Here is a 17,826-nt window from a genome sequence, read left to right as displayed (position 1 = left end):
AAAGTCTAAACGGTGCTGAAAGTCTAACAGGGCTCTGACCACGACAAGGGACTTGTGTCAATATCCCCCAGTTCCATGCATTGGGCCAATGACATGTTGGGACAGCCCCAGGGCTGTCATGGTGGCCATGAAGCCCTGAGCCACCCCAGAGCCAGTTACTTCAGCATGGATGTTGAAGTCCCCCAGAACCAGCAGTCTGGGAGTCCTCAACACAGGCTCTGAGACCAGCTCTGTCAGCTCAGGCAGGGAGACTGATGGGCAGTGAGTGGGCCTAATCTGCACCTAACACCTTTGCCTCGTTTATCATTTATGAAAAAGAACCATTATGTAAATGGGGGGGGGGAGAGAATGAAACAGAATGGGGAAACAGAAAGTTATTTGCCGAGTTAACATTGTAATATTAAAAATGCCCTCTGTTTAACTTCAAAAGAGGCAGAAAGTTAGTTCCATGTCCCAACTGCTTCTTCTCATGAAGAATGCTGCAAAATCCAGATGTCTAATTTTTATTTTAAAACTACTCGTGGGAACAGTGCAGTTTACAGAAGACAGAGCTAGCTTGTGATCTATTTCCCAATGATTTTCCCAAGACTCTTCTCCTGGCTATATATTCTGCTGGGGTCCCATTATCAGGCATGATAACCTGACCTCAGATGGAAGCATAAGAGTGCAGAGACAGAGTCAGAACAGTTGAGGCTTAAGGAGCAAAGAAACAAGTTCAGCCATGCACAACTGGCACCTCTAGTGGGCCTCTAGTGCAAACACACAGCTATTATTTCTGAGACCAGCCAGAACCCACATTGATATTACAGCCCAGACTCCAATGGACCTTTAACAGCTTTAAAAGGAGAATAAATAGGAAATGAAAGCAATCAAGCATCAACACAGGGCTCCAACGATCAACATAGTAGCCTACCCTCTGACTCCGCAGTGTGACACCTGCAGACTTGAAGTCCGGAAACTTGATGCCAGCAGTCTCTGGGACAGCCTAAAAGAGAAAGAGACAGCATATGTTGAGAAAAGGAAATGCAAAAGGATGTACAAAGACCATTCTCTGACAGAAAGCCAGCTGTCAATGTCTGCACTAAGAAGGCCCTGCTAAGCAAGACTGGGGAAACTATGGATTTTGAGAACTGCACCCATTAATTTTAATGCCTTTTAAATTGCCAAAGGTGGCTTTGATATGTTAAGATATCAACAATTTCTGCTGGTACAAATCTAGCCGTACTAGGAACGTACTAAAAATTATGGAGGAAAATTGCATCTAAAACAACCAGTGGGTTTCATAGCGCTAGGTGAAACAAAATAGCTCAAACTATACTGACATAACATGTGACACTGTCCTTAAAAGCAGCACTACCCTAACAGCAGTCTCTTCTGGATGAACCACAAAGATTCTACTAGGCTAAAATCTTCAGGGCCTCACACTAGCTAGGACTGTAGGAATGCTATTCAGGTCTCCCAGGTCTCCAAAACCTCACTTAACTTCTAATCTTTGCTTTGCCCAATTCCTAAAAACAGACTCCAATAGATAAAATTACTTTTATGAATCATTCTACACAAAGTTAGTCAACCACCACACTGATTTGCTCACTGGTTTAAAATCTGTTTGCTTTGATCCATTCTGCATTTTTTTAGCCTCAATCTTTTTACTATGCTGCATTCAGTAGAATGCCCATTGCTACCTGAACAGTCTGAAGATAGGGACATTCTATGCTTTATAAATGTCCCTATTTTCATGAGGAATATTGGAGGGTATGCCTTCTGGCCCCCAGCCCTAAAGCATTATAGCAGGTAAAGGTAAAGGTACCCCTGCCCGTACGGGCCAGTCTTGACAGACTCTGGGGTTGTGCGCCCATCTCACTTAAGAGGCCAGGGGCCAGTGCTGTCCGGAGACATTTCCGGGTCAAGTGGCCAGCGTGACATCGCTGCTCTGGCGAGCCAGAGCCGCACACGGAAACACCGTTTACCTTCCCGCTGGTAAGCGGTTCCTATTTATCTACTTGCACCCGGAGGTGCTTTCGAACTGCTAGGTTGGCAGGCGCTGGGACCGAGCAGCGGGAGCGCACCCCGCCGTAGGGATTCGAACCGCCGACCTTTCGATCGGCAAGTCCTAGGCGCTGAGGCTTTAACCCACAGCGCCACCTGCGTCCCTAAAGCATTATAGCAATAGTCAATTAAATTCTTGCAGAAGCACAAGGATTAGCTCCAGAACAATGGGATTTCTCTCTTCCTCCTCCCTGTGATCCAAATCTGATCCAGAGGGTTGGGGGAACCCCCAGAACAGATTTGGGGGTGCACCAGGAGAGAAAAGAACATTCAGTTGAGCAAAGGAAACCCTTGCACTGACAGAACATTCACCTTAACACTATACTGAATGCAACCTTATAGTCTTGACCTGTAGAACTCACAACACAACACTAGTATAACTACAAACCTGGATATAAAGCAGGTTTTAAAACCCTGTGTGGTCCCAAGTGTGGATATATTTTGTAGTGCAACTCTGAAATGCAAAATTATGACTTCTCAAAATCCTGAGAATCTAAGATTTGTTTAAGAATATCTTTAAACTTTCCCCACCTGATCATTGCATGTTTTCTGTTCCATGTTTACGGCCAATAAACCAGGATTAGTATCACTTTCCATTAACTATTTAACTTCTGTACCATTTGTACTAAACAACTTTACTATTCTTGTTCTAGCCATTTGTTCCCTGCATGAACTTCATGCTGTGGGGAAATATACCCATCTCATAGTGCCTTGCATTTTTCACCAGGAATAATGTCTTTCTCTTCTAGCCAAATATTTTCCCATTACAAGCTAAGCGTGTAATTTATCCGCTGTTTAAACACTGCAGATTCACAAATGCTTCAATACAATAAATTCTTGGACAATTAAGCTATAATTTTAAAAGCGTGTGTGCATATCCTCAGCTGAGGAAGAAAGAAACCCAACATAATAAGCTCTATTGCAGATCCCTTTATCTTTGCCTCCAAATAACATGGGTCTTGCTTAATTAAAAGGGAGCTATAGTAATCCTAGGAAGCTGTTAAAGCTGACTGGAAGTCAGAAGACAGGGGCTGAGTTGGATACATATATGTTTGGATACATATATGCTTCTCAAAAGAAAAATTGTCACCAGTCCAACACATCATTCTATTGAACATTAATTTGTTTAAAAAAAGCCTTTCCACCCAGAAATTTCAATATTGTAAAGAGATATACCATGGATCATCCATGAGACAACTGATATATTCTGTGAACCCAAGGAAATACTGATGACTAGTACAATAATCACTGAGATAATTCGCTGAGCAGGGAATTATCTCCCGTCATTTAGCAGCAAACTTTCTTACTTGTGTATGGCCAAGACCTAACCTGTTGAAGCTATGCCATTTGATTTCCCACGTTGCAAACAAAGGAAAGCCCCCATTCACAGCCCAGGAAACTGTGTTGATTACAACAAATTAGTTATTCTATCCCTTCGGGACACCGGAGGGAAGATAATATGACAAATTCCCTTTATCATTTGGCCCTTCACCAAAGAGTCAAAATCTGTTGTGGGGGCTCTTTAGCCTGACACACACAGTATTAAAGAACACTTTATTGCAGTCCCTAGTTTATAATTTGAACCTAGTGCCTAGGGTGACCTGAAACCAAAGCAAGAAAGATGGACTACCGTGATGGCAGCAGGAGGGGGTACAGGTAAACTCTACACCGACTGGATCAGCAGCAATGCATGCTGGGACCTGCAGACTCTGCTCCACACTAAAGGCACTGATGCAACCAAACTTCTCCATGTTATTCTGTTCAAGAGAATCCTGGAGCAGTTTTGGGCATGCCCCTGCCATCTCCCCTTGACAATTATCCGCCTAATCCCTAATGAAAATGAGGGACACACTAACTCCCTCCCACACTGCACAGTCTGTCTTCACCTCACATCAGAGCAATTAAACAGGTTGCTATCCCTCACACGCCAGCATGAGCTGTAAATGCTTCAACCTCAATTGACTCTTTGGTAAATGACTTCCCTTTGTTGAGATGATGCTGATACAGCCCTCAATTCAAATTCTTAGTTAAAATGCATTTTTTTTAAAAAAAAACACACACACACGTTTCCCTGCTACAGTTGGTAATTGACTCCTAATGGACTCTGTCATGGTTGAAACAGCACTAGTGCAACAACAGAAGCTGCCTTCAGGAGCCCTGAGGTGCTTACCTATAGGCAGGCACAAGGGCCCCAGGCAATACTGGGGGAGACAGCCAAACACGCCTCAAGCATTTTGAGTGGCTATTTGATTCCACATGCTGCATGGCATGGAACAATCTGGCTGACTAAGAGGCAAAGGGAAACTGAAACCACAAACCTTCAGGGTAGCCCAACCCAAGTCAGCAGAGCAGTCCTAACAAGCAGTAAGCCTGTAGTGACACAAAGTGGTGCAAAGTGGTTCTCCCTACTCATCTCACTCCTTACAGCCATCTGAAAGGCAGAGTCCTTTCCCCAGAAACTGCATGGAGTCAATGCGGTAATTCCACAGTGTATTCTAAATAAAACACAGTGCTAGACATTTCATATATTATTTAGATATTCCGTTGTTCCACCACTCACAACATGTAAATCATATTGTGGTCTAATATTTCATAGAATGAGTGAGAAGTTCACAACTGAACATAGGAAAGGTAGAGGCAAAGAGGCATTGCATTTACATTGGTATTTTTTGTACACCACCTTGGTGTTCTGTGTGTGATTGTATATAATTTTTTTCTTTATAAATAAATGAATGTCAATGCTGCTCCTTATGTTATCTATTTACACCTACCATCTTGAGGTTTTAGGAAGGCATAAAAACACTTGTTCTAGGTGAGGGCAGGAACATCAACTAAAGATCATTCTCTTTTAGCATTTCAAAAATATTGGCTTAACCCTAGATTGGAAGAGCTTCAATTCCTCTGCAAGCCTATCAATTATGCCAGACCCAGAAGCTCTGGGAAACCCGAGAAGGGAGTCTGACCACTACCTCATCCTGTAATTGAAATTTTTTAGAAGAAACCAGCTGAAAAATATGCTTCTTTCAAATTTCCCTAAACTCCCCTCATGTTGCTATGCTGCATAGCACAAAGAAGAGCAAGTTCCTTACTGTGTATTCACTAACCACTGAACTGCTTGGTCTCTGAGAGGGCTTTGCATGAGTCCAGTTTCTCTCCTTCCTAGTGCAGCACTTTCAAGTCCTTCCAGCTTAACCAAAATCCCTCTGCAGCTTGCTATGATTGAAACCCAACTTTTCTCCACACCCCAAGAAATATGAGGGTCTAAAAAGAAACAAACAAAAACACGAAACAATGCTTATATGGTGAGGACCGGCAAACCACCCCTCACTCCCTGCCCCAGGCCGCGGCAGACAAATGGAAAGGTAGAGCCCTAACAAAGAGGGCAGGCACAAGATATTTACAGGCTTCTCCGTCTCTTTCTTCTGTGGCAGCTTCTTCTTGGGTGCCTTGCGCTCTGCACGTCTTTGTTCAGTGGTGGTGTCAGCGGCGGTGATGAGTTTCTGCAAGTCTTGTGTTCGCTTCTCCCTCTCTTTCTTCCTGGCTTCGATTTTCCGCAACTCCTGGATTAGATATTCCTCCTCTGCCACCTACAGGTGAAATGGAAACATGACTGGAAAAGCAATCCAAAGGGGCCACTTAATGGCAACAGATGTGCTTCTGGCCTGGGTTTCACCTGCCCTGTGGGCTTCTGGGAGCCAAGTAATGTACTACTAGAGAGACAAAAGCAGCAACAAATAGTACAATGTTCTCGCCCAAGCAATTTTTAAAGGCTCGTGAAGCCTTGAAACACTAGATTCCACAGCCAATCAGATTCCAAAGCTCTCACAATGTATATAGCAGGCTGTAGTATATAGATTCTACATTGTTAATGTCACTATCTCATTGTCTCTCTTTTCATATCTCCTGCCTATATAAGGGCTCTTCACAGTCTCACTTTCTTCCACCACACATAATTTACAAGTCCCTGCCTTTCCTTTCTTGACCCCTTCCCCCATTTTCAGCACACAGGCTGCCCTAGCTATACCCTCATAGATACTCCTGCTCACAGAGCTTTCTGAGTGTGTTTAACACAGTCAAACCTACTTTTCACTTTGTTTCACTTCCTCAGAAATATGAATGTTTATTAACATTCTCAGCCAATACCAGATCAGGCAGTTGCTGCCAGCACCTTCACCACCAAACTACAAGCTACAAAACGATGGCGTGTCCAGGGTGTTTCATGAAAGCAACTGTTTTTCTCCATGCAGTAGTGCAGATAAGTTCAAAATCCATTTCGGGGACCTAATCAGGCCCGCCTACAAAAGCTCAACAACGTCAATCCTAAAAAAAGGAGTCAATAACTTTGGTTGGCCCTTTGGTCGTCCCTCACAGCCCTTCACTTCATCAAATCTGGCCCTCTTTGAAAAAAGTGTGGACACCACTACATTACTGAAAAGAAAAATATGCTAAATGCATTGTCTGAAATCCAGATATAGAACTTGACAAGCGTAATCAGAACTACACTTCTATCCTTCTCAGACAAAACTCAAATAAAACGTATTTTAACACACTTTGTTTTCTAGTAGTTATTCCATTATTCACATTGCTCACTTAATATGTGTATGCCCATTACTTGATAAATGACGCTTAAAGGATGGCAGGTGCACCTACTACTACCTCCAACAGGAGTCACATTAGCAGCCCTGAAGGGCATTGGGGAGTACCCAAAATGATGAGCTATTGCTACAGATCCAGTGTAAGATCATGTGAGGCCAGGCTGCCTTGCAACATTTCCTGACATTACCTGCTCTGGGGTCCGATTATATAGCCTCTCTAGCTGTTCTTTCCGGCGCCTTTCATGGCCAGCATCAAAAACAGGGATTTTCAAGTCAGTGCCTGGGGTAGCACGAATGTTGGCCAACTTGGCACAGATGTGATAGTAGCGCTCCTTTAGATCTTCCACCGACCGCTTCTAAGGAGAGAACAAGGATACAACTGAGCTTAAGGAAATCTAACACCATGAAAAAATAGATTAAAGTTATGCAACATGATTGTAATCAGCGCCAATGAGTGAACTCTATCACAGGAAATAGTTTTATTTATTTCCAGTATCTGCAAAGAATCCAATAACTTATCGCTTTCTGGGCAGTAGTATCCAGGCCTAGGTATCACAAGACTACCATGCTACATACAAGGCTTTGTTGCTCTTCATTCAATAATCACAAATCAAGACAGGACTGCATATTCTGGATTCTTCCCTCACCAATACAATTTTATTAAAAATATAGCCATTCTCCAAAATCCTCTGTTCCATGTCCCCTGATTCCATGACAACATCTTCACTAACACTCTCCATCTCACCTCACTTAATCAGTTACTCAGCAATAGAAACCCTAAAATTATTTTTCTAGCTTAATCAACTTAGTTCTTCTCCTTGCACATGACGTCAGGTGTAGGGCAAGTAAGGGTGGGGATTCAAAGGATCTACTGGGAGCTTAAAGTGGGTTGCTGTTTGTTCCTTTGCTGGAGTAAGGGAGGCTCCCAACCAGAGGGCCCAGGGCTGAATAAAGGAGCACACCCAAACTGCAAACGTGTCTACAGGGAGAGTACAACTCCATCCAGCACAGCCTTTTGACTGACCAGGAGCACCTCTGTTTTGTGTGGATTAAGTTTCTATTTGTTCACCCTCATCCAGTCCATCACTGATGACAGACACTGGTTTAGAATCAAGACAGCTGCCTTGAATTTAGGTGGAAAGGAGAAATAGAGCAGGGTGTCAACAGCATACTGGTGACACTGAACTTCAACACTCCAGACCTCTCCCAGCAGTTTCATGTAAATGTTAAAGAGCATGGTGGACAGAACACAACCTTGAGAGACCCCAAAGGTCAACAGCCAATGTGGTCCTCCAGACCACCTTCTAGGTTCACCCCTCCAAGAAGAAACAAAGCCATTGTAAAACAGTGGCTCCAAGCTGCATTCCAACAAGGCATCCCAGGTTGGTATTGAAAGCCGCTGAAAAGTCCAGCAGCACCAAAAGGGACACATTCCCTCTGTCCAATTCCTGGCATGTCACCAAGGCAACCAAAGCCATCTCTCTCCCATAACCAGGCCTGAAACCAGATTGAAATAGATCTAGATAATCTGTTTCATCCATGATCTGCGATGCCAACACACACTCCAGATACCTTGCCTCCTAGGGTGGACCATCTTAATCACACCCACACACCCACTAAGGTTATGAGGTGCAGCGAGTCTAAACCCCACCAAGGAGTGATCTGACCATGGCAGTGGAACTAACAGAAAGTTCCTCCACGCTAAGATCACCATAATCCGATCCAGCACAGAAAACCAAGTCCAGAATGTGCCCTGCAGCATGGGTAGGGCCAGATTACTTAGGACAGTCTCATGGTTGTCATGGCAGCCATGAAAACCTGAGCCAGTTCTGACAAGGCATCAGCACAAATGTTGAAGTTCTCCAGCACAACAAGCTGAGAGGACTCCAACACCAAGACTACCCCTGCTAGCTCAGGAAATGAGACTGTTGAGTGACAGGGTGAGTAGTACACCAACAGAATCCCTACTCTGTCCTAGCCATCCCACCTTCAAATACACACTGTTGAGATGCCTCTCAGAGCTTAACAACCCAGCTTTCCCTTGCTTTTGTAAGTTTCTTACCCAATGCAGCTGGTCCTTATAATGTTTCACACAAAACTTGTGTGAAAGAGAGAGGAAGAGAATTCAGGAACCCTTAACAGGCATGTATTATTTTAACCAGCACACTGCATTCTCCATGTCTGCAGATCCTTAAATTGGAAATAATTTTTATTCAACAAACTGTACCATGGCAACTTCACTGTAGACGGTATTAGCTGACAGGCACTTACTTTGAACTGCTGGTGGTCATAACGGTCATGAATGACCACAAAGCGAAGATCAAACCGTCTGGATAAGTCAAAGAGGTGGTCTGTTTCAGCTTTGGTCCAAGCATCATCATGAAGGTACATCTGATACTCCTGTTCTGAGTAAATTGGAATTTGCACTGTCTGCAGAAGGAAAGAACAGACTGAATGAGACGGCTTGCACAACATGCTCCCCCTCATGCAGGATTGTTTCATCTAGCAGGATTACTTTGAGGTAAAACAAACCCACGATTTCACAGGAAAGAAATCCAGTTGCCCTCTTCTATGCCCCAATCACAAGTATCTTCAAAATGTAAGCTTTATTTCCCGCGTCCCATCTTTGCTGCCACCCAAATGATACAGTGGGGGCCGCTAGTTCCATCCATTAGTTTTATCTGTTACTCAATCCTGGGCCCCCAATGTTTAAGGAGCAGAGGAGGCTAAGCACACAGCCGAATGTGGCGCAGCTTTAGTGGCCGGTTCCTTCAGAGCACTCGGCCTCCTCCTGACGATGCACCATTGCATGTGATGTCACACATGGCGGGCCCCCTCAATCTTGGGGGCAACTGCACCTTTACTCAATGCTATCTCCTTATATGAACAGCCACAAATGTGTTCCCAGTTGATAATCTACTTTTTCTGCTTTCAACATAACACAGGGGGAAGATGTACACGTGATAATCGCATCTGAGGAATGTGCCTCTCTCCTAACACAACCTCCACTCGGGACACTACATCAGAAGTATAAAAAGCAGAAATGCAAAGCTTGTTTGGGCATCTAACAAATGTTCAACTCTACCCTGGGGGCGCCAACTCTACTGGAAAGAATTTCAGTTTCATATGTCACAGTATAATAAAGTTTGCAATGCTCCTGGTCCAATCTGACCTCACATAATTTTGTGTGTTTGTGGGGGTGTTGCTAATTTTTTGTGACTTTTTCATGCTAACTTGTGGCTTTGAGGCACTATCCAATGTTACTTAGATGCCTTCCAAATCAGCACGTTCAGTGTGAACACTAAGTAGCAACAGTGCACACGCCCCACAGTACTCAAGTATTTAAAAAATTTAAAGAATACTGCAGAGTTTAATGTCCTGTGATACCAGAATCAGTCTTACACTTTTGAAGTTGGTATGAGAATTAACCCTAGAGATAGCAAGTGAAAGAAAGAGGGTATTTAGAGATGTCCTTTGAGATACTTTGGCACAAATTTATCCACTCACTCCCATTTCACAAGCTCTGTTCAAGCCTTCATACTTAATACAAGCTCTGATCAAGCTTCCATACTTTGTTGAATCTGGCGAAAGGGTAATCCTTGCCCTCTTCTGCTGCCCTCCTCCAGTGGTAAAACATAGCCCCATCCTTCCTAGCAGGGTTGGTGAAAGGCATCCACTTCCAAGGCCGCACTTTCTTAGATCCCAGCTTTGCCTTAACTGTGCGGTAGCCCTGCGTTGTGTCACTTGGGAGAAGGGGAGGTGCATCCCTGAAACAAAGACAAGGTACAAATTAATGGAACCTACTGTCTGCATGAGGCTCATTTTGCATATTTAATCCCCTTCTATGATCTCTGAGGAATGCTTAAAGATCAGTGTAAAGCTAGGACACTGTAGATTGATCTTACACACTCAGCTCACAACCCAAAGCTCCACAGACCAAAGAGGGTCACAATTTATTAGTCTCTTACGTGAACATAGGCCAGTGAGGTACAGAGTCTGCAATCAGTCCCACCCCCCACCCCGTTATTTAGCCTGGATGTGCATTGGCTAGTAGCAGCTCTGATTGCAGCTGCTCTTGACACGGAGCCTGGTTTTCCACTTCTTCAAGTTGCTGCTCATGTTCACTGGCATGAAGTGTAAAAAAAGGGCAAATGGAACTGTTAGACCTTAAAAAAAGAGCATGTCCAAAGATCTCCTAGGACAGATCCCAAGAACAAGTATGTTTCAGGAATAGGATGCCTCTTTGCTTGAAGCTATAAAAGATGGAGCTGGTGGTATTATTAAAGGCTCACTGGGCAGCAAGGTTAGCTCTAGTGATCATTTTTTCCCATCTGTTCAATTCCTCTACAAAAGATGAGAAAGCCAACCAAAAAAACCAAAAAGTTGGTCTTATAATCACCTCTTATAATCAATTCAGTATTTCCCAACATTCTTTTTAAAAGGAGAGTTCCATGCCCTCAACATCTGAAATTTTTACATATCAAAAGGGCTTCACACATTTAGATCATGGAGATCAAAAATGCTGAAACAGCACTTCCAGTAGAGCAAGTCATAGATACTAGGAAAGGGCTAAAGGTAAAAACACTATCGAAAGCTGGAGAAAGTAAATTTTCAAGAACAGTCTTGTCAAGGCTTTCACCTGCCAAATACCTAGGAGATGAGAGGCTGGTTTAAGGAAAACACCAACTTTCCAGGTAACAAAACTTACTTTTTATCAGAGTACAGCAGAGCATAGACCTCCCGGTGCATTCCTTCTGGTCTCTTAAATGTGAGGGTCTCCGATGACTTCTTGGATTTTTTCTGAAAAGTAAGGTTTTTATCAAAGGCTGTGCAACCTTAACACCAAAATTATGTGGGAGTATAAGCATCAGTCTCTTGTTTATTCTGATTTTTACTTCTGACAGATTGCATCTGTTCTCTCCTATGCAATGCCTCAAAACATCACAATCCAGCTTTACTGATCTAACTTTAGTCAAGCTTAAACTCTTGGTACAAAAACATATGAGAAGCAAGAGGATGTTGTTTGTATTTTGCTTCCCTGCAAAGTCTTCACTTCCTACTTTACTCATAGTTCTCAAAATGCAGGAACATTCTGGAGGTGAAGATTAAGAGGATAGCACAATTTCTATTTGATGACAGAAAATACCTGCAGTGTCAACCAGACTTCCCAAAGTTCCGCAGACAAACCAACTTTCCCTAATTCTCCCATCCCTCCACATTTCTGTCATTCTGCTGCAGGTGTGATTCTCTTTTATACTCAACAATGTAAACAATGCTACAAATATAAACAGGAAGCAGCAAAAAGCAAGAGCGAGGAGCCCTTCAGTGAATATAACCTGAGAGGTATCCTGAGACCCTGCAAATCCTAGTGTAAAGAATATTATTCAAAATGTAAATATCATTACCAAAAGTAGAATGGATTGCTATTTTCCTTATGCCCAAAAAGGACATTCAAATTATGCACTCCAGCTTTATGCTGTATACAGATTAAACAAAATTGAAATAAGTGATACCACATTGCTTTCACCAGCAGGTACAGAGATATTAATTTTTTAGACACTCAAATGCAGAACTATAGGGACAGCACAGAATGAGGATGCTGAAAAATGTGTTATATGTCAAAAAAGAAAAAGAATCTGATCTTTTATTTCTATTTTTTAAGAGGAGTAGTCTCACAACTTGTTCAAGACAAGTAGTCTTACAACTTGTTCAAGAATAGGGTAAACAATATTGCTGTATGCAGCAATCATGCTGGCAAGATCCAAAAAAAGAAGATCGTGTTGCATGCATATAGCTTAGAATTACAAGCGCAAAGCTTCTCCTCCTCCTATCCCCTTTCCTCACTCCTTTTGTACCTTATCAGAATTGATGATATCTTTTTTATTAATAGTTCCTATGTTCTCAGATTCTGTGCCCCCCAGTTCCAATATATCCCGGACATCAGCTCCTGTAGTCATTTTGTCACCTGAAATAAAAAGCAAGGCATAATTAAAAATTAAGTAAAAGCCAAAAGGATACAGACTAGCCTTCTCAAAATTAGCTGCAAAATTTGTTGACTCCCTCTACATATAACAGACTGCTTGTTACTTACTTACTCACTCACTCATTTACTTATTAGGAATTAATTTTCTCTTCTCCATACAGTTAACTTACAGAAAATACAAGCACCTGAAACTTCTATACCCATGGGACTAATGACCAGAGCTTTGTTTATTCCATGCACCCATGTGTTTTCCACCAAACTGCAGAACCTGATATTTGGCATTATGTGAAAAGCACAGGCAGCGTCTGATAGAACATGGTTTCTAGACTTCCCCTAGGGGATGGACGTTTCGTGTCAGCTATGTGTCTGTGTCTACTATGGTTGCTCCTCGCTATCTCTATCACTACAAGTCTATCTACAAATCAATCTTCTTGCCATTCCCTCCCAACAGTCTATGTCAAAAGAAGCAGACAAATTATTTGAAAACCTGAATCTCTGAAGCAGGAAAAAAAATAAACATAGTCACATCTATGTAATCTACCAAACCAAAATTTAGAAATTTTAGTAGACTACACACATGCCTGGTGTCAAACTTGATTAGCAAGAGTTAAATAAAAGCACTCCTTTGCATCCACTGTCCAATATATAATGGTATCCAGGCCCAGACACGACATAAAATAGAAAAAGAAGTTGACTAAGAAATCATAACAAAAAAGTTCTGTTTATATAAACAACTATTCTAAAATATGGAAGTAGACAAGCATTAGGAAGGGGATACTGGCCTGGTTTGCATGTCACATTAAACCATAGTTTAAAACAAACTATAGTTTAAAGTGAACAAGTGCCATGGGCGTAACCAAAGGGGGCAGCTGCCCCCTCTAAATCAATAAAAATACATAGCTGAGGCCTGCCCCCACCACAAAAATCCTGGCTACATCCATGACAAGTGCTCAAACATTCTCACAGCATTCCTACTCTGTTCCTGCTGCACTGCAAACAAAACAAGTCAGGGTCTGGCTAGTTATGTATCCAAACCTGGGCTTGTGGCTTGTTCCTCTCCAAACGAAACATGAGTGGGTGACCACAACAAATATTAGGTACACTCATGCTTTGTCTAGAGCTATATCCACAGCACAGCACTGGTAGGAATGGGGTAGGAGTGCTGTGGGAACTTTTGATCCATTTGCACCAGGATGCCGCTCATTCACATTAAACCATTACTTGTTGTAAACTATGGTATAATGAGATGTGCAAAGGGGGCCACTGAAATATACGTGCACAAACCTTAATCCCTGTTATTAAAAACGGGCCTAAAGATATCCCACACAGTAACACAGACTTTATTTGCTGCTTTGTCCACTCCTGCAGTCACTTGATGGCATCGGACCTGAAAACTATAGCAGTTCCCAGAGCAGGTTTCTGCCTGCCCTCTTGCCTTCTGCCCAAGCCACTGTTAACAACAGGGCTGCAGAGGACGCAGTGTCTCTGCCCATCTGCCCTCTCCCACTACTGCCTGGCTGCAGTTTAGATCGCCCCGCTGCTCCCTGATAAGAATGTCAAGTGCAATCCTGACTACAGTGGTACCTCAGGTTAAGTACTTAATTTGTTCCGGAGGTCCGTTCTTAACCTAAAACTGTTCTTAACTTGAAGCACCACTTTGGCTAATGGGGCCTCCCACTGCCGCCTCTGCACGATTTCTGTTCTCATCCTGAAGCAAAGTTCTTAACCTGAGGTAATATTTCTGGGTTAGCGGAGTCTGTAACCTGAAGTGTATGTAACCCGAGGTACCACTCTATCTCTACTCGGACGGAAGTCCTCCTAAACTCAATGGAGCTTACTCCCAAGCATGTGGGGCTAGGACGCCTTAGTTGGAATTCGGGAGTTCAATCTTCGGACTGAATTGTTGCATTAGGAATGGAACAATATTTCTGTAATAGTATTGAGATAGCGTTACATTTCGACAAATATATGTTTTTCATGATGTTTTGGCGTGAACTTTTTCCTATGGTAGCTCTGGAGTTCCGGAGCCCCAAGGGAAAAGACACGGGATACTAATGAAAGATACACCCCCAGCTCTCCTCCACATACGCTGCAGCCCGCTCAAATGGCCCCAGGCTCCCCAAACCATGTTATCAACTCCGAACGCTTCAAGTTTCCCGCTCTTCACGGTTTCTTACTCAGTCCCAACTCCCAGCGTATCCCCCACGCACATTCCCATTTCCCTTTCCCCGTACCTCACACTTTCCTTTCACGCGCTACCAACCCTAAACCAGCAGCAGCGGACACCGGTTGTGCAGCGCCGATACGGGAATCCCAATACTACTTCCGGTCCCCGTTTATCCGAGAAACGTTTCCCACTTGGGTCCGAACGTGCAACACCAATTGTGGCTCGGCTAGCGTCAAGATTTCGAAGTTGCTGGTTCCGTTTCCCCGCTTGAAGTGGAAAAAACTTTCTAAAATTTTGACGATAAAGTACAGGGTGGAGAGTAGCCGTAAAACTAATATCACTAAAGTAGAATGCGGATGGCGATTGCTTCGTTTGCGTCAAATTCTGATGCGATTTTCACTATACAAGGGGCATGGCAAACAAAGGCAACGCCCCTCAGTCGATGTCAGAGCATCGCTACTAAAAAGTAAGGCTGCCTGTATGTTGAAGCTACATTTTACAGTATAGCTAAAAGCAGGGAATGCTACTGCGCCTGTAACATCTTACAGCATGTTTTCCGTCCTCCCCTTAACGCACGCTGCATAAATTCTTAAACTGGGTGATCGCCATAACGGTTTTCCTTTTTTAAAAAAAGTTAGGAATTTTAGTACAATATTTATTCCCACAAGTGATCTTCGTGGTATTTCCACAGAATAGCTACAAATCAAACACATCCAGTCTGATTTAGACAGACAAAACAATTTATTCCCCAGTATCTGTGTTAAAGGCAAAGGATGTGATGAGAGCTGTAGTCCATCAAAGGAAGAGAAAAATCCAAGGGAGGAGGACAGACCCCCTGGAGAATCTATGCAATAATTTGAAGAGACGGTGGTTAACTGCGAGAGGGGAGGAGGGCAAACTCCTCACAGAGTCTATGCAGTAATTTGCAGCCGACTTCTGCAATTGGGTACTCCTGGATCCAGTGCTTTAGGTTACTGAATGGCTGTTGTGGCCAGGACTACTTTTGCCGACCTGTTATCATGCCAGTTGCACTGATTTCTGGAAAAAGCAAAACTAGTCAGGGTAACAAATCCCTTAGTTACACTGAGATGTCAATGTGTTCTATATAGGGCTCCTTTCAAAAAGCATCCCAAAAATGCAGCTGGTTCAAAGTGAAGTTATGAGGCTTTTTATGAGAGTCAGTTTTATGGCGTATCATGTCACTCTGATTTTATTCCAACTTTACTGACTGCAAGTTCTTTTCCAGGTGTAATTAAAAGTGCAGAGTGGGAAATAGAGGAGCATCCTCTGTAAAGTAGGACACATAGCCACCAGGAGTGCCAACTTGAATAAAATAGGGCGGTCCGGGTAAGCCCCTCCCCACATAATCAATCACAAGACATGAGACACACACACCATTTGAATGGCAATGCCCATCAACTTGGCAGGGAGCCCCTGAAATATTTTAGGGGGGCGCGAAGAGACCTCAGCCCCTAGGAGTTGGCTCCTATGATGGCTACCCTATCAATGTGGGTTCCATATGTTGATATCAATACTGAAAGTAGCATTTGCTTACCACAAATGGTATTTGGTTGTACATATGAGTAAAAACAATCTGATGCACAATAATTATTTCCCTTTGTTCATACTTTTTCACTGTACCAATGATGGATAGACAGACAGACAGACAGACAGACAGACAGACAGACAGACCCACATGCTCACTGCAGGTACCACACTATCCAGGGAACATTCTGTGTCAGGTTACATGCTCAGTAAGCTTTCAGCAGAATCTTTTCCTTCCTGCCTGGAGAAATAAACTGCAGAGATAGAAAAATCACAATAAGTTCCTGGACAATTTTATGCAAATAGAGACAGACAGTGCATGTATGCACCCTCACCAGAAGAGAGCAGCAGTCACCACAAGAAAGAACCATTGCTGGCGATCACATTCCCTCTGCCAGAACACCAGACTCTCACATGCTGAGCTGTGGGATGCATCCTTTGCTGAGCAGACGTAACTTTTGCCAAAACGTATTCACATATGCAATCACATCTCATTGCTGGGGTGGAGAGTGGATGTATTTGTCCTGTCTTTCTCTCTCAGTAGCATGTGTAAGTATTGTGTTCCACAGAGAGACTAAGGGCTTGTCCACACAGAATTTATTGTGTGGTTGCTTAATTTGTGCAGTCAAATAATACAAAAATCTATGCTTTCCCCTGTAAATTTGACTTTGTCCAATATGGAGATAATCCAAAAAGTTGAGGAAATTGGGCTCCAAATTACTCCACTTGGGGGTCACAAAAAATTTGCTTTGGTGTTTTGGGGTGGGAGGATCAACCATCAATTTCTGCTCTTCTCCTTTCCACACCCACTACTGCCTCAATGCTTTCATTTCTTTTCCGGCCATGCTAATAAGTTTCTGGTGTTCTCCTAAACCAAGGAGCATAACTGTATACTGTATATATTAAAACAAATTTAAAGTGCATACTTAGTGTTAAGTCAGGGTGGCAAACCATGTTCACCTGAGGGCCTCATTCCCTTCTGGGCAACCTTCCAGGGACCATGTGGTGACAGAGGCAAAAGTGGGTGGGGCAATTAATGTAATTTTTAGCTTTGTATGTTGGGCTTCTTGTTATACACACACACACCCCTCGCTAGTCTCCATCCAGACAAGTAAGAGGCATGAAGAGACTTCGAACGCACATTCCAGCCAGGCAAACCCTCAAAGAGATTGCAAAGCAGCACCAATGAGGGGTGTGGCCTGGAGAATGGGGGTGTGGCTGAGGAGGAGCTTTGGCTTGAGGAGAATCCTACATTCAGCCCCAAGCCTGAGGTCCCCCACCTGCTATCCATGTTTTACTAATGCTTGGTGTAATCCAGCCAACACCCACCCCCACAAAATACATTGGCGCTACCCTCTCTGTGGGGAAGGGGGTGGGAGAAGTGTCCTTATGTGTGCTCTTATTTTTAACAGAGAGAGATGCGCTTCTGTGACTTGTAGCTTCAAATTCCTCCTTCAACAAGCCTTCTAAAATATTCATCCCCATTGATA

General features: G+C 43.2%; 1 protein-coding gene across 3 annotated transcripts in view; it reads right to left on the bottom strand.

Moving 5' to 3' along the window:
* Positions 1-15,070, bottom strand: part of DMAP1 (DNA methyltransferase 1 associated protein 1) — a 34,965-nt gene extending 19,895 nt beyond the window's left edge. The window contains exons 1-8 of one of the 3 annotated variants that reach the window (XR_014565206.1): positions 14,859-15,070; positions 12,497-12,606; positions 11,350-11,441; positions 10,213-10,408; positions 8,913-9,071; positions 6,830-6,997; positions 5,448-5,633; positions 115-985 (exon numbers count right to left, since the gene is read on the bottom strand). Coding sequence is in view for 2 of the 3 variants with exons in the window: in XM_083742479.1 (XP_083598605.1) it covers positions 914-985; positions 5,448-5,633; positions 6,830-6,997; positions 8,913-9,071; positions 10,213-10,408; positions 11,350-11,441; positions 12,497-12,598 (975 nt within the window). In the remaining variant the exon portion in view is untranslated. The remainder of the gene's footprint in view (positions 1-114; positions 986-5,447; positions 5,634-6,829; positions 6,998-8,912; positions 9,072-10,212; positions 10,409-11,349; positions 11,442-12,496; positions 12,607-14,858) is intronic. The other 2 variants (XM_083742479.1, XM_083742478.1) reach the window with 2 other exon arrangements.
* Positions 15,071-17,826: the final 2,756 nt, after the last annotated feature.

Source organism: Podarcis gaigeae (genome assembly GCF_964106915.1).
Source record: "Podarcis gaigeae genome assembly, chromosome: 6".
Taxonomy (NCBI): Eukaryota; Metazoa; Chordata; class Lepidosauria; order Squamata; family Lacertidae; genus Podarcis; species Podarcis gaigeae.
Note: the sequence above shows the minus strand (reverse complement) of the source record. Positions and strands in the feature narration are given on the sequence as shown.